The sequence below is a fragment of the Pseudorasbora parva genome, chromosome 12 (assembly GCF_024679245.1).
Source record: "Pseudorasbora parva isolate DD20220531a chromosome 12, ASM2467924v1, whole genome shotgun sequence".
NCBI classification, from domain to species: domain Eukaryota; kingdom Metazoa; phylum Chordata; class Actinopteri; order Cypriniformes; family Gobionidae; genus Pseudorasbora; species Pseudorasbora parva.
In genome coordinates this window covers 39,661,420-39,683,159 of record NC_090183.1, presented here as the reverse complement: position 1 = coordinate 39,683,159, position 21,740 = coordinate 39,661,420, and the positions used below count along the sequence as shown (strand labels likewise).

General features: G+C 37.0%; 1 protein-coding gene across 1 annotated transcript in view; it reads left to right on the top strand.

The window, feature by feature from the left end:
* The window catches only part of ca16b (carbonic anhydrase XVI b), a 130,159-nt gene that overhangs the window by 102,852 nt on the left and 5,567 nt on the right, over positions 1-21,740 (top strand). Inside the window, exons 9-21 of the mRNA XM_067460260.1 lie at positions 4,471-4,655; positions 6,461-6,569; positions 7,032-7,081; positions 7,166-7,919; positions 8,842-8,980; positions 11,782-11,873; positions 16,224-16,315; positions 17,274-17,370; positions 17,587-17,669; positions 17,750-17,884; positions 20,641-20,775; positions 20,855-21,015; positions 21,209-21,344. Of these exons, the coding sequence (XP_067316361.1) occupies positions 4,471-4,655; positions 6,461-6,569; positions 7,032-7,081; positions 7,166-7,919; positions 8,842-8,980; positions 11,782-11,873; positions 16,224-16,315; positions 17,274-17,370; positions 17,587-17,669; positions 17,750-17,884; positions 20,641-20,775; positions 20,855-21,015; positions 21,209-21,344 (2,168 nt within the window). The remainder of the gene's footprint in view (positions 1-4,470; positions 4,656-6,460; positions 6,570-7,031; positions 7,082-7,165; positions 7,920-8,841; positions 8,981-11,781; positions 11,874-16,223; positions 16,316-17,273; positions 17,371-17,586; positions 17,670-17,749; positions 17,885-20,640; positions 20,776-20,854; positions 21,016-21,208; positions 21,345-21,740) is intronic.

Below are 21,740 nucleotides of genomic sequence, written 5' to 3'. Positions count from 1 at the left end.
AGGAAGAAAACAGAAACTAAAACAAATGCACACAAAAAATCCATAGAGCACAACACCATGATCCTATACCATGAACTCAACTGGTATATTTCAGTTTAGTTTGTGCCAACCCTGGGTTGAAGGCACCATGAAAGTGGCTCGGCTCCAGGCCAGGTTATGTTCTGTGTAAGAGATCTTAAACTGAAATTGGACCAATCGGCTGTGAGCAAAGTGACACATCACTGAGGAAATAGTCACTCCACTTACTTCAAATTAAAGGTCACTACATAGCCGTCGCTAAGGCCAGAAATTCTTACTATTTATTATAATTATTTTATATGATTTATATTATTATTATTTATATAAGCTTGGAATGGATGGAGAAAAGTGTCAGGTCTGTTGTGTGATAAAAGAGTACCAGCAAGAATGAAAAGAAAGGTGTACAGGACAGCGATGTTGTATGGTTTGGAGACAGTTGCACTGAGGAACAGACAGGAGGAAGAGCTAGAGGTAGCAGAGCTAAAGATGTTGAGGTTCTCTTTGGGAGTGACCAGGATGGATAGGATCAGGAATGAGTGCATCAGAGGAACAGCACATGTGAGATGTTTTGGGGACAAAGTTAGAGACAAAGAGAGGCCGAGATGGTTTGGACATGTTCAGAGGAGGGAGAGTAAATATATTGTTAAAAGGATGCTGAGGTTAGAGCTGCTAGGAGGTCAAGAGGAAGACCAAAGAGGGGGTTTATGGATGTAGTAAAGGAGGACATGAAGGATGGTCTGAGAGAAGAGGATACAGAGGATAGGACTGGATGGAGGCAGATGATTCGCTGTGGCGATATCATGATGAAGATATAAGCTTGTAAGTTTTAACTCTATAAACTCACTTCACTTGCCCTGATATAGCAAGATATTTTCTTGTTGTGTAAATGCATAAATGTACTTATAATCTCATAATCTTTGGAAAATTGAACTGATTCTCTTGTGAGAATTGAATTACAGTTTATCTGTGTTTCAAGGCATATGATTGGCTGTTCACTACTGATGTTATACTTTCATGTGCATGCGCTCCATGAGCTCAGGATCAAAGCCTGAGTTGACAGATAACGTTGATGACCAGCATCATGGTACTAATAAGGCCTGGTATAGGCCCCAGACCAAGAACAGAAGAAACAATGGGGAATAAACACACAAGTGAAAAAAGGGCAGGAACAAGGAACAGGTGTGAGTGATTAGTTATGGTAACAAATGAGGGGACATTTCAAATCATTCAGACACTTACGGGCTGCCTCTTTTGCATAGTTTGTGCTTGCAGTTTAATCATTATTTGAAACTTAGCAAACTGGCAGCTCCAGTAGTAATGAAATATTTATATTGAACTCTGTAATTGAAAATATGTATAAACCTTAAAGGAATAGTTCACCCAAAAATGAAAATTTGAGAGCAAAAAAAAAAAAAACTAGACAGCACGCATAAAGAGCCCTGTGGCTCATGAAGACACATTGATATCGTAAGACATAAAACGATCAATTTGTGTCAGAAATCCGTATTTATTTCTTAGAGCCGTATTTATATAATTTTTTACCTCAAATACAATTCTATATCCAACAGCCTGGAAAGCACTTCACTTCCGGTAAGGTCAATATACACGATCTGGATAATTAAACAATTTAATAGTCAATTAAAATGGAATTCACACCAGTAGGATATTACGCCATATCCACATTGGACCAGCTGTTTGGAAAGTTAATGAATTGATGAATCAGCTGCGTGTGCCATGTTCTGGGTACTAATTCGCTGCATGACAATTATTGCAGATCATTGAATAAGATCACTCGTTAAGGTCCACTTTGGTTTTGGACACCACTACAAATGGCTGTCCCTTTAAATAGTGCCCTATTTTAGGGTATAGAGGGGGATTTCAACAGCCAAGGAGAACGGAAACAAGGCAAACACAAGAACTAATCTCATGAAGGCAAAAACTGAAACAACAGGAACCAGAATACCCTTCAAACTAAGAGTCAGTTAAACACAAGACGCGAATCATAACGGATGCAAAAAGTTGCAAATCATATAAGATTTATACAAAACTTGATATTATTGGTTGATAAAGAATAAGTGATTAGTTCAACTATTTCAAGTAACTATAATATACTTGTGAAGCGCACAGAGTTACTGTCTGTCGGCATTCCCAGTGATGACTTCTTAGCTTGTTGACTACATAACCTAAAAGAACCGCCATGAGAATAGTCAATTTGAATCATCAAACTCAGTGTTATCTCTGCCGGACAGTAATGGCGGCAGTCATTAGCATGCTGATGATTGAACTGATGAAAATAATGGGCTCTCGCTGAGTCACCCGTGCTAACAGAGCTCTCGAGGCCGACTTCCACAGCAGATGCCCTTTTACTAATCACCCCCTCGTCCTCGTTTCACTTCTTGTGTTCCTGCGATCTCCCTCTCGTTTCACAGACATGTTTATCACAGGCTTGTTGACAGGTCGCTAATGCTGATATACGCACATTAAGAGTAGAGGCTTTTGGCATAATGACCTTATCAAACGCCACTTGTGCGGTCCGCCCAGTTTGACAAGAACACATCCCACCGAGTGATCTTTGTGATATGTGACGTCAATTGTGAAAATGACATCTGTTCATCTTTTCAGCAGTTCTGTAGTCATAATTAAAAACAACTTTACTCTGGTTTCAAAGGTATGGGATTAACAGGAAAAACATGATGTTAATTTCATGCAGCAGTTAATGCATGCACTCCAGGTGACCTTGAGCTCCTCAGTTCTGACCTGCAACATTGCAAATATTTACTGATTGGTCGTGATTGTCATATCAGCAGATTCACATTCTGTGAGGATGAATAGCTAAATACCTAGTAGAAAGCCTGGTTAGGGTAGATTTAATTAGGATTTACTTTTTTGCTGCTAAACTAACCTACAGTTCATGTTTGTAATGGCTGTGAAATCAAAAAAGCACTAACAAGGAGGTCATAGTAACAAGGATGTTGGAAACAATAGCGAGTGAAACAACATGGTGCGATATGTTTTCTTGTGCATGATAACGCTCCTCACACCCTTTCCTAATCAGATGTGACATGATGCAATATATAGCGGCAAGCAATTTGTCTGTCCACACCAGACACAACGCGACAAAATCAATCACAAATCACATCCAATCAGAAGAGTGTCTCTCTTTGAAATAAATATTACATTAATATTTTAAAAATACACACTTGGTTGACAGTTTGAACATTCCTTTGCTTTATTTTCAAGATCTGAGGTGAATTATCCATTGTTGCTTTCAGCATGGCTATAAAAGTCACACAAAATGATATAATTAAACGCACATTAGACTTGACTGCTACAATATGTTTGATTTATATTCATTTGTTGAGGGCTTTTCTTTGTAAATGTTATTACTTTATATGCGGTTAATTATGATTTATTTAATCTGCATATCATGCAATTAACTTTTTTACATTACACTTGAGAACATTTAAAAATAAACACTTGCATTTGTTTCTATTAGAATTTTAAGAGCAGCACTTTTACACTACTCCTTAAAAGTTTGAAAAAGAAGAAGAAATTATTACTTTTATTCAGGAAGGATGCCGTAAAATTTTTACGGCATTTATTACTTAATTTATAAAGTCACATTCATAATGTTACAAAAGATTTCCATTTCAAATTAATGCTGTTTATTTGAGCTTTATGTTCATTAATGAATCCTGACAATATGAATTATGGTTTCCATAAAAATATTAAGCAGCAAAAAAAATGCAATAATAATGAGAATAAATGTTTCTTGAGCACCAGATCAGGTTCATGGGTCATTTGACTGCTTTGCTATCACCGGAATGAAATATTAAGATTGATAACAAATAAAAAAATTGTATTGCAATATTTCACAGTATTACTGTTTCACTGTATTTTTTTGATTATTTTTGATAAATAATTCCACCGTTGTGAGCAACTGAGACTTCTTTCAAAAGCATTACCGTTTTGTTTTTTTCAACCCCAAACTTTTAAAAGGTAGTGTATCTTTCTTCACTGCAGTAATATTTCATCAGTGTATCTGCATTTTAACTAGCATGTACTTCATCCACCACTGGGTATTGCACATACACACACTCTCAGACTTCCTACTGCGTCCACAGTAGTGCACACGGCCACAGACACGCAAGGCTGTTTGAAAGCCTGGAGGCAGATTGAGATGAACTCATGTATTATTTTCCACTTTGAAGCAGTTTCTAGTGAGAACGCTTTGGTGAGTCAGACAGCAATAAAAGATTTAGCTTCACCTGGGGGCTGCAGTTGTGGACCTGCGTGGCAGAGATCTGGCTCCGCTCCCGCTGCTGAAGAGCCATAATTCCGCCTGTTTATCTCCAGTCACACATCCCTAATCAAATGAGAACAACTGTACCTTCATCCTCCTTGCTTTTATCAGTCTTATCTCATCGCTCTGCTTCTCCTCTCTCCATCCAGTCTGCAGCAGCATCCCTGACAACATGAAGGTTCATCCACTGAACAGAACTGCACTTGTGTTGGCCTGGGACAGACCGTCAGCTGTCTACCACCCGCCTATAGTGGGCTTCCTTGTCTCCTACAGCTGGGTAAAGGATGAAATGCCTTTTGAGAAGACCTTCACGCAAAGCAGCGAACACAGCACGGTAAGCTTCTTAACAATGAAAGGGCGAGCAGTCTGATCATTACAAAAGAGCACATTTATTGTGTCAATAAACCACCGCAAACCTCATTCCCAAAGCCGTAATTGCATCAGTCCCGATTTTAGCTCAACCGTTTATCCGAGTCGAGGTTACGTTTGTCTGAAGATGTAAGCGCTTAAGACACTAAAGCAGACAGCGGCTGCAGGGGTCTGATTGCCGTTGTGTGCCAGCTCATTTAAGTGAAACATTTTTATATGTATATTTCTGTAATTTCACCCTTGATATAACAATTTAAGCATGACGTCACTACCTGTAGCCTGGGCCTTGTCTTCTGGTTCCCAGCATTCCCTCATAATTTTGATGGATGGGCTGCTCTCATCGATTTGATGGACTTGGACAGCATTTTGTCTTTCTTCCCTCAAGTCTAATGAATGACTTGCACCCATGTCTGTCAGTCACCTTATTGGAGCAGCCTTACACACACACACACACACAGTATGCATGACAACAAGACTGAAGGAATATTTTTCTGATAAGAGTGCTGTCAGTCTTTTTTAGGATTTAGTTAAGGGATATAACTGCCACGGTTAAGGTCCAATTACTTTCTTTCACTCTACATCCCATCATGACTCCCTCATCTTTTTGCTGCTACAATTACATTTCTATTTCAATTTTGAGCACAGTCACAGGTTGTGCCAGCGAATCAAGGCCAACTTTGCGTATATGGAATTCAAATGAATATCTATCTATTTCTGAGACGCTGATGAATGCAGAAAGATGGAGCAGGACATGGCAATAAATAAGTGTCAATTTATACGAATAATAATGGCAGATGTCAAATTTGCTTTGACATTTCGGGTTTGGAAAATAAGATCTTGTCAGATTTACATCTGGTCACTGTGTGTTGTGTAATGAGGTTTTTGGATTTGTGTGTAGTTGTTGAAGGGACACTCTGACTGTGTCCAACATTAAGAAATGCCTAAATTACACTTAAAGGGTTAGTTCACCCCAAAATGAAATTTTTGTCATTAATGACTCACCCTGTCGTTCCACAGCCGTAAGACCTCTGTTCATCTTTAGAAGACAGGAAGTGTATATACACTATACTGTCTATGTCCAGAAAGGGAATAAAAACATCATCAAAGTAGTCCATATGTGACATCAGTTGGTTGATTAGAATCTCTAGAATCTCTAGTTGATTAGAAAATACATTTTGGTCCAAAAATTACAAAAACTACGACTTTATTCAGCATTGTCTTCTCTTCTGCGTTTTTTTAAACCTCAAATAAAGATTCAAATGGTCATGAATCAGCGGATTGACACTGAAATCACGTGACATTGGCGATCCGAATCATGAATCAATACGCTGACTGTACATACACACACACACACACACACACACACACACACACACACACTTCTCACCAAGGCAACATTTATTTTACCAAAAATAAAATATTGTAATATTGTAAATGCTATTACAATTTAGATTAGCTTTTATCTATTTTATTATATATTTAAAAATGTAATTTATTTAATACTGAAAACAGTTTTTAATATTTTAGATACTTCATATTTTTTAAATATATTTTTTCAGATTTTTGGATGAGTAGAAAGTTCAAAAGAACAGTATTAATTTATTTTTTAAAAAATGGTCTATCTGGGTTTTGCATGCATATCTGTTCACAGCACACATACTGCAAATGTAATATGAGTAGTATGTGATTCTGAACCATCCCATTTCTATTTCTGCCATTTATGAGTTGTACTGTTTTTAAAATGTATGGTGTGTCGTATGTCTCCTGCAGAGGGCAGTCATCACACTTGTGTCTCCAGATGTCCTGTATCTCTTCAGAGTGCAAGCTGTATGTCAGAGAGACCAGCGCAGTGACTTCAGCCAGACACTTTTATTCAAAGGTGTGTCTGATTTTAAGTGTCTTTCTGTTCTTAAACATTAAAAATGATCATTTACTGCTGCTAACCAAACCTTAAAGTCCACATGAATCTATGCAATAGCCTTTTTTTCTCCATTCTGACATATATCCGAGTCAAACAGCTTTAAGAACAAGAAACATTTTTAGGGCAGGACTTGATTTTGTCCAGTCCATCGGGAATTGGTTAGCCGGTTGTGGTTTGCTATTGGTGGATCTCATGTGAGTGACAGGTTGCCCCACCCTTGCGCCAGTAAACACGTCATAAGAGAAGAGAGGGAGGGGACGATATTGCGTTTAAAAATTATGAAAGCATGTGTATTTTAAAAGAATAATGATGTGCACGAACAATTTATAATAAATACTGCACTATTCCATAAAAAAACAAGAATTGTCCATTTGGATTTCATGGCTACTCTAATATTGATTGTCTTACTCATTCTTAAAGCAAACACCACAAGGATATTCGAGGGGACAAGGCTTGTGAAAACCGGAATGGTGGGTAGCTGGTTCAATAATTTCTAGATCTTGTTTGTCTACACACGTCGTAATTTTTCTTTTCTTCTTCCACCCGGGTTGTAGCCAACGGTTTCCCCCACCTCTTCGGCAGACATGGCCCCTATAAGCTCCGGCTCCTCTACCTGGACGTCCGCCGGCCTCCCCTTTTCATTTGTCTCCATGGCAACGGGAATGGGGCCCCCATCAAGTGGAGGACAGGCCACTGTAGCATCTGTGGTGACCAGCACTCTGTTGGCAGGACTGGGTTTCAGTGGCAGTGTGATTTCTTCTCTCCCAGGATCCTTTTGGCCAACTCAATCTACAAACTCAGGCCCCACGCCCACTCAGCATCCAGCAAATCCCGGTGCTGAAAGCACCCCGTCTGAGAGCAACGTCCTTACCTCTGAGGACAGCACTGAAGCTAATAACAAACAGGAAGAAGACAGTGAACGAGAGGAGAAGGAGGAGGAGAAGGAAGAGGAGGAGGAAGAGGAACAGGAAGAGGAGAAGAAAAAAAAGGGGAAAGATGTGACAGTCAAGGACAAAAAGCAGGCCAAGACGGTGCCCCAAAAACCAACTGCCCCCATCCCAACTTCAAAACACAGGGAGCGGGAAGGAGAGAGGTCAGATGCTAACACTGAGAACTCTACACTGGCCCCTAGAATAGTGGAAGAGCAGGTAACCCGTTCCACAGAGAGGCCTTCGGGCGAGGATTCTTCAAAATCAACATGGCGTGAGAATAATGACACTGTAGACATGCAGCTTCCCTCAGGCTCCACAGAAACCACCAAACTCACCAATGAGGAGAAGGCACACTGGCCATACTACATTCAAACTGGTAGGTGAGCTGCACACTTACAGTCTAAAATTGTAGTGCCAAATCGTGTCCAAAAACTAAAATTTACATTACTTTAAATATATTATTAAGAATGAATATGTATAATACATATATTTAATGAGTTAATATTATAAATATAAAAATGTCAAATATGTATTACCAGTATGATATATTATCTTGTGTATCTGTATATGTATGTATTATTGTACATCATTAAAATGAATAAACAAAATAAATATAATACAATGTCTAACATGCAAAAATATATCCAAATATTAAAATGTATATAAAAATATATTAGATACCCTTCTGTTGTATACAAAAATTGTCACTTATCAAAAGTAACAAAAGACTTTCAAGTTGTTACACAAATTATACTTCAAATTAATCTTTATGCAGCACATCTGTTTCCAACATTAATAATCATAATAAATCTTTCTTGAGCTCCAAATTAGCATTTTAAAATGATTTCTGAAGGTGACACGGAGTAATGATGCTGAAAAGTCAGCTTTGCATCTTAGTAGTAATTTCTAAATATATTAAAATAGAACTTAAAAAAAAAAAAATGTTTCACAATATTACTTTATTTAGTGTATTTTATGCTTTGTGAGCATAAAATCTTGCAGACTCCAAACTATTGAACTCTGGTGAATGTAATGATAAAAATGTATAAAATATGCATTCAAATATATTGATGAATTAAAAAAAAAAAGATAAGAAACTTAAACTGTAAATAGTTTATTGTAATATGTTATATATGACAACTGATGATAAACTTTGCAAAGGAAAATGATATGGTGTTGAATATTCACGAATTACATTTTTCAAGCATTTATACCAGAATCTTTTGTTTGAGGGTTTTTAAAAAACTCTGCCTTATATATTTGTTACCTTTCTCTGGTCCCCTTTGACCACCATGCAGATAGGGGCAGCATCTCCGCCGTCACCCGAGACCCGGTGTCGTCCTCCAGCCGGATGGAGTGGATCATCCCCCTGATGGTGGTCTCTGCCCTCACTCTGCTCTGTCTGATCATGCTGCTGGCTGTCCTGGTCTACTGGAGGTAAGATTCTGTGAACAACCACGCTTTATGAGACGGAGGTGAATTACCTCTTGGTCTTTGATCATCTTGTGCCTGAAAAGATCCGTTCTCTTCATCTACGTTTCTTATTTTGTAACAGCTTCTACATTCGTCTATCTAATTTTTTGGAGATTTGGGTTTGGGTTCTGAACGAATGCATCACCTTATTAATATTCATGACAGTTTTTATGTAGAGTAGAGTATGGTCATGGTTGTGCCTGGTTTGTAAACAGTGTAAGGTCGCTGTGACCCTCGAATCCACACCTCGTCTACCTCTTTCTGCTCCATCTACTGGCCTTTATAAACCTGGCTCAGCTCCCTGGAGAGTCCGTGCCCCATCTGCCCGCCCTCTCCCGGACCGGTCTCAGCCCCATGGTAACCGAATTAAAATCCTCCTATGGAGCTTCCTGCCAAATACCACCATCCTCCTGTTCAGTCTTGTGTCTGTATGTGAGCTAAGAGGTTGCGGGCCCCCTAGGGACCATGAGTCTTGTGCTGAGGGACCCAGCTGTCCTCCAATCTGTGAAGCTGACTGGTTTGAGCATATCATTTAAAATGTGAGCAAAACAACAGTAACATTACAGTAAAATATTCATATTAAAATGGTTTTATATCATGAAAATTTCATTTTTCAAATATTTATATTATAGTACTGCTTGTATGTTCTTTTGCTAATATTGATATACTATTATTGTATTTATTAATATTTTAAATGAGCTTTATTTTAATTTTAATTTTAGTTTAAGGTTTAGTAATTTATTTAATACTTAGTTTTTAATATTTCTGTTTAGCTGTAATTAGTTTTTTAAGTTTTAGTTTTTCATCTTAGTACTTCTACTTAAACATATTTCAGTTATTTGCTAAGGCAACATTTCTCATTTTTGTTCAAGTTTTGAAAGTTTTTCTTCTACTCTCCATATTTCCTTTTATTTCAGCTTTTTCATTTAGCGAATAGCTGTAGATAGCTATGAGAGCACTGGCCTTACATGCCTTATCAAGCACCGCAAATGTCAAGAATTTTTGCCTGCAAGTTACTATACCAATTACAAAGCTATTACATCAGCCACATAATCAGAAAAAGACATAGAGGGAAAGATAATAGCAGTTCGATTTGATGTGTTTATAAGAGGTTGATCGGTCACAGTTAAAGTGAATGAAAGATTGAGTTTGCACGATAATCTGTTCGCAAGAGGAAGAAAGACAAGCGAGGAGACTCAGCTGCTCCCCCGAGAATGTGACGGCAAACGTCTTTGTCAAGACATCATTGTCAAATTTCACAAACGTCAAGAACAAAGTTACCAAGTGAACAAAAGCCGTTCAAAAGATATTCCATTCTCGTTCATAAAATTGGTCCAAGTTTAGCAGAAAGTGTGATATTATTTGCTTAAAATGAAGTTATGATGTTGCCAAGGCAATAGGCTAATGAGAGGTTTATGTAGGCAGGGTTCCATCTGGATGGCTCAGAGGCTTTCAGTCTGCTCAAACTCACAGATGCCCATTAAAGACCAAAGATGCTGCACTCATCTCCATGGTACATTTCTACACGTTCGCATGAGATCGCCTATGAGTTAGAGCAATTCCAGACTTGACACAGAGACGCAGATGGGGAATGATAAGAGGTTATATTTATCTTTTTACCATTTGCCTATTTTGCATTCTCAAGGATTAGACCACAGGGTCCAAAACTTCACTAAAAGGACCTTTCTACACCATTAGTCTAACATCTCTAAACACACGAGAGATAGCCCATCATAAAAAGGTCATTAGTGTGAGGTTCCTGTCCCCCCAGTCATCGTCTCTCCTGGATCCCCCCAGCCCCCCCTCCCTCGTCGGAGCTCAATGAGCATTCAGCCCCTCTTTTCTTTCTTTTTATCTCACCTCTCAAGGATGACTAGCATCTGCTCATTGCTCTGCATAAAGTACAGGTAGGGGAATGCTTATACAAATGCTTTACTGGGATTTACATAAAGCAAGTCTTCGTTAACGGGGTGGGAGGGAGTCTTTGTGCAACGAAAATGAGAGAAGACTTTTTCCAAGGCAGCATGTGCAGAGTTTGACTGAATATTCGGTATCGTTGCTTTGGTCTTCATGTTTTTGAGTCCTAGAATGAGAACTAGACGTTTGTGTGTGTAGCAGCAGCTAATGCATTTTAATTATGGAAATGTGTCGGTCTAGCTGATTCATTCATCTGATATTTAGCCCATATTGTGATTCTCTGCATCAGCAGATAACCATAACCACTTGGACAATTACCAGACTGCACTTTTTCTGTTTTCAAATTATTTAAATAAATGATATAAATGTATGTTAATGTTGTTTTTGTGAAAATAAGTACTTAATCAACAAAATGTATTAATAATAGTACTATATATAGTTAAAAATTAAAATCTACAGACAGCTCTGTACAAGACTTTTCTGTTTTCAGATATTTTTAGAGGGTTATTTTGTGAAAAGAAATACTTAATAATGATAATAATGTAAAATATCTTAATGTAAGAATATTTGGACTGAGTTTGTCACGTATAGGTTCGGTATATTCAGGCAGAATGCTCTGTTTTTTTTTAAATAATGGACTGATATTGGAGTTGTGACTAAAATTGTGTTGAACTGAAACACGGGTCATAACACCCTTTGCAAACAAGATTGTACTGCTTGTAAATTTATATTAAATGAACACGTTGCAGTAATTCTCAGGAAGCAGGAGGTTTCCTCGGAATTAAGAAGCTGTTTAAAATCATCCTGATTACCTGCATTATTCTTACCGGGAACATTTCTGTTCATAGGAAATTCTTCCAGACTGCACACTTCTATATTGACGACAGGAACTCCCCCAGAGTGATCCGCGATGACAGTTTTCCCATCATATCTGCAGCCGGTGAGTCACTAAACAAACATAAATGAAATAATGTGCTTTTCATAATGCAAGTACTTTTATTTTATGCCATTCATAGGAGTTAATCATTATCCAGCAAAAGAAAAGTGGCTCTAGAATTTATTTATAGACAGAACACAGAGTTCATTAGTTTTGATTTCATCATATGTACCCTTTGTGGAGAACCTAATCCCAGAATGGGAGTTGGTTGTCTCTTTAGGGAGCAAAGCAGCGCACTAGCTTTTGAAACCGCAAAATTCTGAAATAGATCAATAAGATGTAACCAAACATAGCAGCAGAGGGACATTACGCTTTATAAATATACCTGACCAGCTGACAAATATTTATTACAGGATGTTGTTCAATATGCATAATTTGTACTCTTTCCCTGCCATTGACGGAAATTTTCACTGTTCAGTTTTCCGCGTTTTCACTGTTATACGATAGAGGGCGCTATGAGATCTTCTGAAACAGCACAGAATCTCCTGATCATGTGAAGAAGATGCAGAAACTTTTTTAGCAGATGCATATGTAAAATAACATGGTCAAAATTATACAGCATATAAATAAAAACTGCCTAATGTTATTGAATGAAATGTCGACCCAGGACGAGCTATAGACTGCAAACATTAGGAGCGTTGATAGACTCAATCTAGCTTTGATCATAGTTCTGAATCTGATCCGGATGAAGTCTTTTACAAAAACGTTTTTTGAAACCCACATTCAAGTGCTGATAAAGAATGCATTAAACTAGAATAACGTTCTTTCTTTTCATATATTGCATGTTCAGATATTCATACAACAAAATATTCTGGGAGCCAGGAAAATTATGAATATTTTCAAAAAAAAAAATAATACTAAAAATACTAGTATTTAATACTAAAAAAAACTCTGGTGGGGAAAGAGTATAGTAAAATATTTGATGGAATTGCATTGCAGTCCAAACCTGTGTGACAAGTGACAGTAAATACATGTAGAGTTTCAAAATATATATTTCATATAAATGCTGCTTTTTTACTTTCAACATTGAAACACTAAATCAGCATATCAGAATGATTTCTGAAGGATCACGTGACACTGAAAACTGGAGTAATGATGCTCAAAATTCAGCTTCGCAATCACAGGAATAAATTACGTTTTTTGATCAAATAAATGCAACCTTGGTAAGCATAAGAGACTTCTTCCAAAAACATTTAAACATCTTACCGATCGCAAACCTTGGAACACAAGTGTACTTTCTTTCATGGAACACAAAAGGATGTTTTGCTAGATATTCAGAATGCTCTTTACCATACAATGAAAGAGCACTGAGACTTTCAAGCACACACGATAGCAATGTGTGAAAAAAAAATTTTTTTTGTAAAATTGAAGTTATGAATTGATTTGCTACTACTTGAGAATGTAATAACACAATTGTCGTATGGTCTGCACTTTTAAGTGACACTCAGCCACTTTTATCTATATAGAGCTTTATACAATACAGATAGTTTCAAAGCAGCTTTACAGTGATAGACAGTAAATAATGATTCAACAGTTCAAACTGAATTCACTTCTGCTGTCATTCAGATGAAATCAGTTCAGTGTGGATTCAAAGAGATTAAAAACACCATTGCTTTTAATGTTTAGAATTCCTATCTTGCAGTTTCCTCTGATGTTAGTGGATGCATATTTTATGTTCTGTGTGTTACTGTTTCTCAGGGAACGAATGGAAAGTTTGATTGCTCAATTTTAGGTAGTACATGATTTTCTAAAATTGCATGTGCTGCTCTCAGTTTTGCCACTCTTTTCTCTCTTGCTCTCTCGGTTTCTTTCCTCGTGACGCATGCCAGCTCTTGACTGACAGGTCTATATAACTTTAAGCCAAAAGAAGTAAAACGTAGCCATTAATGTTTATGAGAACTCCGTTTGAGGTGATGGTTTAATGTCTCTGTAGTAATAGAGAACTCATCAACAATCCCTGTTAAATGGAAGTCTGTGTGTGCATGTCTCAGTGATTTAATAAGACGGAATCTCTTCTGTTAATGGGTAGACACTGAATACAGAGTGGGGGTTGAATTGATGTGTGTTTGATCATCCTTCACAATGGTGAAGCAGGAAATGCTCCAGGGGATTCTGGTCTTTTTTAAATACGGTCCCAGCTGTGTGCTTCCCTGAGCAGTAATGAACCGTACCTTTATATGGCCATTCTACGTGACAGCAGACCATCAGTCCAGACCCTTTTTTTGATAGATAACTGATGAGCTTTATATGACACAGATGTGACCAAATATCATCACTCTGGAACCGAGGCCAAAAAAGTAGGGCGTATGGATTTTGGTTCAAAGTCTTTTGTCATTTGGAACAAGGATGTCTATTTATTTATTTATTTATTTATTTATTTAAACTTTTAGTTTCCAGAGAGGTTTGTTCCTTAAAAGTGACACATTTAAATATTTTGAAATTACAAATATTCATTCAATGAAAAGGTCTCAAATGATTGATGAACTAATTAATGGAAAAAATAACAGCATTCATTATTATATATGCAGTCACTAAACAAATGTATGTTTTGCGTGTATGTCAGTTTTTAAATGTTTAGTGAAATATGGTATTTCAGTGTATTTATTGAAAATATACACTACTGTTCAAAAGTGAACAATACTGAACAAAATAAATGCTGTTCTTTAGAAATTTCTATTTATCAAAGAATCAATCCACAAAAGTGTATCAGTACATTTGTTTTCAACAGTGATAATAATGATAATAATAATATTTCTTGAGCACCAAATCAGATTTCTGAAGGATGACGTGACACTGGAGATTTTGTGAAGTATAGTATTTAAATATATTTATTGGTGTTGTAGTCAAGAGACACCTAATCCGAGACCAAGACCAGACCAGCACTCCTTAAACTCATAAAGATCCACATTACCGCCTGGGAAAACGAGTTATTTTTAATCAGTAAATATAATTAGAATAAGATACTGTATAAAGCTGTTACAGATCAATCATGAACAGCAAAATTCATCTTTACACTGTAGAGGTGTTACAGAAGATTTATCTGAATGGGTAAATTACAAATGCATATATAATGTTGTGAATATTTTTTATTATTGAATGTTTGTTATAAAAGCAATAGCATGTTTGTGGCCATGCACAAATTTGTGAAAACTCATACAAGTACTTTTTTGCAACAATATCTTGAAATTTGTGAGCATTTGTATTGTTTTTGTGTTTGTGAGCATTTGTATTGATTTTGGTGACATTTTTTACACAATCCCTCATTCATTTCTGAACTGGCACAATAAATAAATAAAATTAGAAATAAGTTATTAATTGCATCCAATCACATTGATGTAAATAAATAAATCAGACAATGCACCAGCAATTTAGTTATATCCCAGCAGTTGTGGTCTTGACTGGTCTTGCAACAAAATCCACAGACCTTAAAGTCTGAGACCGAGATGAGAACAAGGCCTTCAAAAAATGGCCTTAAGACCGGTCTCGAGTACCACAACACTAATAGTTTTATTACTAAAGGAACACGCCAACTTTTGGGGACTTTAGCTTATTCATGGTATCCCCCAGAGTTAGATAAGTCCACATACATATCATTTTTATCTCTGTGCATGCATTAACTCTGTCTGATGCACCCACAGCTAGCCTAGCTTAGCACAAAGACTGGAGGTAAATGGCTCCATCTAGCCTACTGCTCAATAAGTGACAAAATCAGGGAACTTTGCTGCCTTACCATGTGTGCAGCGGCGCAATGTTATTACGCAGCGGCTGAAAATAGGCTAACTTCTGTCAACATAACCAACGTGACAAACTGGTTGCACCGAGCTTGCTTAGGACTATTTTCAGGCGCTGCGTAATATTGCGCCGCAAAGTTCCCTGATTATTACGCAGGAATGAAAGTAAAGTCCCTAGCCATATCGGTCTAGAAATCACAACATGTAAATAGGACAGTTTTGGCATTATTTTGTCACTTACTTAGCAGTAGGCCAGGTGGAGCCGTTTACTTCCAGTCTTTGTCTTTGACACAGTTAATGCACGCACGGAGATGAGAATGGAATGGACTTATCTAACTCTGGGGAAAACGGTGAATAAGCTAAAGTCCCAAAAAGTCGGCGTGTTCCTTTAAAAATAATTACAAAATACAGTAGTGCATTTGGGTATCATTTAATTCAATATCATTATTTAATGGAAAATCTAAATTCTTAAATATTTGATTAATATTTAATTTTTTTAAGCATTTTTATCATAAATATTTGAATAATAGGTATTTTGAATGCGTTTGTCATCAATTTCTATTCAAATGTTTGTGTTTAAGTAAGCAGATGTGGTATGATGTATGTGTGGTTTGTGTTTCAGATGACCTGGAGGCTGTGCCAGTCAGGCAGTTTATTAAACACATCATGGAGCTGTACTCCAACAACCACCATGGCTTTTCTCAGGAGTTCGATGTGAGTGTGGTCTTTGTAGTTGGGGCATGTTAGAATGTGTGTATGTGCTCTGTACGTGTACCGGTGCTCCCAGTAGCACAGAGGCACAGATGGCTATGGGAAAAGGACTAATTAAAGAGGAGAGCCTCATTAAAATCACTTCTCTCGCTGGAGGAATTTATGCAGGAATGCAGGAATGCTTGAGTCTAGTTCATCCCCACAGCAAACATTTACAAGATCAGAATCCGGTATGGACACATTCAAAAACAACAAAAATATTCACTTAAAAACTTTGTCAATGACCAGTATCTGCGATACGGTAGGTATCAATTCGTTGCGGAGGTGCTTTGTTTTACAGATATAAAAAAACAAAATCTACATGGTAGATTAATGTCTGCATCATTACAGCTCACTGGGGAGCTAATTATTATGCTGCTGTATAAAAATTATTTCAAATTGCATTGATGTGACAATAATTAAATGATTTGGACAAATGGGGCTATTTATGTAAATTCTAATCAAAGTGTGGCTAATTACTGGGATAATTAAGTTATTATTTTGTAAATGAGTCTTAAATTATTTTATCAATAATATGGTCAACAAAAATTAATCAAAACAGAATTCTGACAGGACTGTATTCAGAATGTTTAAACCGTCAAGTGGCATTCAGTTATCATATTGGAAATAATTATTTACATTTTTAAAGGGATAGTTCACCCAAAAATGAAATTTAGCCCATGATTTAATCGCCCTTAAGCCATCCTAGGTGTAAAATACATTGTTCTTTTAGACGAATACTTAAAAGGGAAAGAACGCAACTAATTCTTCGTAAGTTGAAGACGGTCTAGTGGAAGCTAGATATTTTACTTTATATATTTTTCTTACAAAAACCCATGAAGTCTATACTGCAGACATAGCAACTGTGAACCAGGTGTAATCTGTAAATTATAACTCATTTGAAAGCATATCTTTCCTGCAGGAGGTTCAACACTGCACATCTGAAATGAAGATTACAGCAGAGCATTCAAATCACCCAGACAACAAGCACAAAAACAGATACATCAACATTGTCGCCTGTGAGTTGTTGATGATTATGTGGCAAACGTGAACATTTGCCTTCCTAAACATACTGTGAATTCATCTGTGAAGTGCTTACGGTGCATGCAAGATGAAGATAAAATATATTAATATCCATCTCTCAATCTTGCATGCATTGCTAGTATTTCTAAATAGATTACGTATCTCAAACACTGATTGGAATGATACATCATTTTTTGCTTTTTAATACCCAGATGATCATAGCAGAGTGAAGTTGCAGCAACTGTCTGGGAAAGACTCCAAGCACAGCGACTACATCAATGCCAACTATGTAGACGTACGCATTTTATTACTAAGTGTATGTGTGTGGCTTGTTGCTTTAATCTTTGTTTTATGATGAAATGTTCTCCCTCTCAGGGTTATAAAAGATCCAGGGCTTATATAGCCGCTCAGGGCCCTCTGAAATCCACATTTGAGGATTTTTGGAGAATGATTTGGGAACAGAACACCACTGTGATTGTCATGATCACTAACTTGGTGGAGAAAGGCAGGGTAAGTAACTAATACCAACTTTCCACAAAGTTTATTTAAAGTGCCCATTTCATGCTATTTTAAAGTTTGCTAATTTTGTTTTGGAGGTCTCCTACAATAGGTGTACTAGAACACTTTCATTTTCTCATAATACACATTGCAGCATCACCTCTTTTCTCACAGTGTCTGAAACTTTAGGATTCTCTCTTAGTCTCTATTAGCCTACTCTGCTCTGATTGGTCAGATGGCCCAGTCTGTTGCGATTTGTCTACAGCAGGGGTGTCAAACATATGGCCCTCGGACCGAATACGACCAAATAAGGTGTCCAATCCAGCCCGGGTATGATTTGAACAATAATATAAGATAGATATGCACAGGCACCAGCCATTCAAACAGGTTTTATTTTTTATTTTGGTCTATCTCTGTTCCAGACTTGAAAACAAACTGTTTGGCAATATTTTTCCAAAATGTCATTTATGTGGAAATATTATGAAGTCTGTAAACAAGACGTTAACACAGGCACATGCTGAATATGGATGCAAAAATGAGAACACAGGTGCACCAGCAGAGAAAATACTGTAGTGTACCAGGAACAAGCTCACTGTTCATGAAAGAAAAAGATAAATATTGAATTGGGGTTTATATGAATATATCTCTGAAGGGAACTGACTGTCTTCAGAAAAGTTTTGATATCCTTTTCTTTTCCTCTTATCTCCGTATAAGACAGACTGTAAAAAAAAAAAAAAAGTGAATATAGTGTCCGTGACGTCACTCATAGAGCAGTTCTGAAGTAGAGACCTACACTCCCGCTGATGGGTGAATGCGGGTGCGGGGAATATTATTGTGTGCGGATTGCGGAAAAATAAAATGATTTGTGGGACTCCTGCAAAGTGGAAATATCTAACAAAATTTAATAACTAGAAATAAACAAACCTAATAAAATAAAAACGATTTACAGGCGCGTGGTCGGAAGCTAACTCTCGCGTGGTTCATAGGCATGACTCAGGTGAATCGCTTAGTGCTACAGATATTAGTTATTAAAGAAAGGAACATGCAAAACTACTGGTGTAATTTGTTATTAAAGAATAAGGATATTTTTTGTTTGTTTGTTTAATGTTTGAACGAATTGCTAAAAGCAAAGAAAGCAGTATTAGGCCCTAGGCTACTTTTCCTTAGAACATTAATTAAATCTAGGTTTATTATTATATAATTTATTTGGCTATACTATAGCCTATTATAGGTATATACTGTATATTTTTATTTAGCCTACATTTTTCTTTTTTTTTAACTGTATTTCTGTGTTCTAAGTTCCTTGTTTGTGTTCATCCAATTAATTAAACAAAAAAAACAAAACAAATTGTTTATTTTCCTTTTTTTATATTCAACAAGGGAACAAGTGAAAAAATAACAGTAGCAGGCAGAATATGCATGTAATTATGCATATATAAAAAATAATAATAATAATTTTTGACAGTGCGTCACGCCCGGATAACATAAAATGGGCAAAGAGGCGGGACATGGGCGGAGTTTAAGTGACACAATGACTAACAGATGCGGATAAATGGATATCCACCTGTCATTCAAAGTGGCCACGTCCTTAATTATGCAGAACTTTAAGACTTTATATAATGTAAACGAATGAGTTATAAAAAATTTTACCTCCCGCACAGTTGTCATGAAGGGCAAAATTAGCCCTTCAACTAAATTAACTAAAACCACAATTTTTTTTGCATTTTTTTTTTTTACGAATCCAAATTCAGACCGTGCTGATTTTGCTGTAAATCTTGAAATTATACAATCTAATTTAAATAAAAAAACAACTGCTCATGCTCGTGTGTGTAGCATCTTTGTTTAAATTGATGGCCACACATATTTTTAGTTTAAGGCCAGTTTGGCCTATATAGAACAAATTAACAGTGAATAAAATAAACAAAATACATTGTTCGTGGGCAGCCAATGAAGGCCATAGGCTGACATTATGCAAGTTTGTTACAAACCTACATAGGTTCGTGCAGGAAAACTCATTTCAGATCAGAATCAGGAAACTCTGTTTATACTGCACTTTCACCTTTGAAACATTGCAGACCTTTTATATTCACAAACAGCTGTGTTACACTAGCCTAGAAATCTAGACGCACCCTAGCGGCAGCAAATCTAATCTGCCGCGAGTGTCGTCTGGTAACTCTCAATACACGCCTGAGCTGTAAACGGCAAACTCTGGTCGGGCCAAGCACATGTATAGAGTCGGTGGGCGGGGCTTAACATAATGACGGCCGAGTTGTGCATGCTCGCTTCTAGTAAACACAGAAGCTGGCGAACGGCGGTCTTTCGAATCAGCTTTTTAATATGAATAAGTACAAACGCTATTTGAGAGCAATGTTGGAGGCCAAGAATAGGGTCCAATTCTGTTTTATTATTTTCAAAATTCATTTTTTTTTTCTTTTTTTAGTGTTTTTTTTCTGTTATAATATTTTTGAATTCCGATTCCACAGAGGCACACAACTTTCAGACTTAATATTTGCAAAGCAGTCTTTTTGTCCTTAAATATTCACAGATGCTACTCCTTAACTCATTCTGCTTTGGATTTATTCATCCAAAATTTGTCAAATCCTATGACATTCCACATTATACTGTAAATTAAATGTGTATGACTGTATTCCGTGTTTCTGTCCACATTTCCCACATGGTGGAACGCATAGGGTGCTTCAAGAAGAACTTTTCTGTTCATGTAGACTTTGGTGTTTTGAAATGCGAAGATGTATTTGTTGCTTTCACAGAGGAAATGTGATCAGTATTGGCCGTCAGAGAACAGCGAGGTGTATGGGAGCATAATGGTGACTTTGAAGAGCACTAAAGTGCATGCTTGCTACACACTCCGCCATTTCATCATGCGCAACACTAAACTGAAAAAGGTACTTTTGAGCAGTCGTAGAGCGTTTACAGAGCACTGTATAAGAGCCTGCGTTTTGACCTCTGAATTGTCTCTCTCAGGGTCAGAAGGGAAGGCAGAATGAGCGGCTGGTGGTCCAGTACCATTACACACAGTGGCCAGACATGGGCGTACCTGAGTATGCACTTCCAGTCCTCAAATTCATCTCTCGATCTTCAGTGGCACACACGCCGGGCAAAGGTCCCGTTCTGGTTCACTGCAGGTACTATTCTTTGAAAACATAAACTCGGCCCACGAGCATGTGAAATGACTGTTTCAGCGATGTCCTTTCCGGTTGTGCAGGGTTTCCCGTTCCTGCATCATTTTCAGCAGGGTGTTTGGAAGCGAGAGACTCTTTGCTTTGTAGCAAAATGCGGTCATTTTTATCACACCATCACTCTCTCTGTGTCCTGCAGTGCTGGAGTGGGCAGAACAGGCACATACATAGTCATAGACAGCATGCTGCAGCAGATAAAGGACAAAGGCACAGTCAATGTCCTGGGATACCTCAAGCACATCCGAGCCCAGCGGAACTACTTGGTCCAGACCGAGGTTATTACCTGTTTGATTTATTACACTGTATTTCAATAGACTCTAGTCTAAATGCACACTTAAATCACTTTCAGATGATAATATTAGTGTACTTCTTACTACACACTGCATACTGCATCATATACTGTTCACTGCAGACTCTTATTTCAAAATGCACTCAGTTTCATCACATGACCTTTTTATTTTCCATGTTGCATATCAGGATGATTGTTGTTAACTAAAACTATTTGCTTTTTATTTATAAAACTGTATATAATTTTGAATTAAATTTTTTAGAGAAAGCACTAAAATGACTAACTGTAAATGATTACAAAGAAGATATTATTACAAATCAATTTATATATGCTGAAAATATAAAAATAAAAGCTAATTCAAAATATGAATAAAAACTAATAT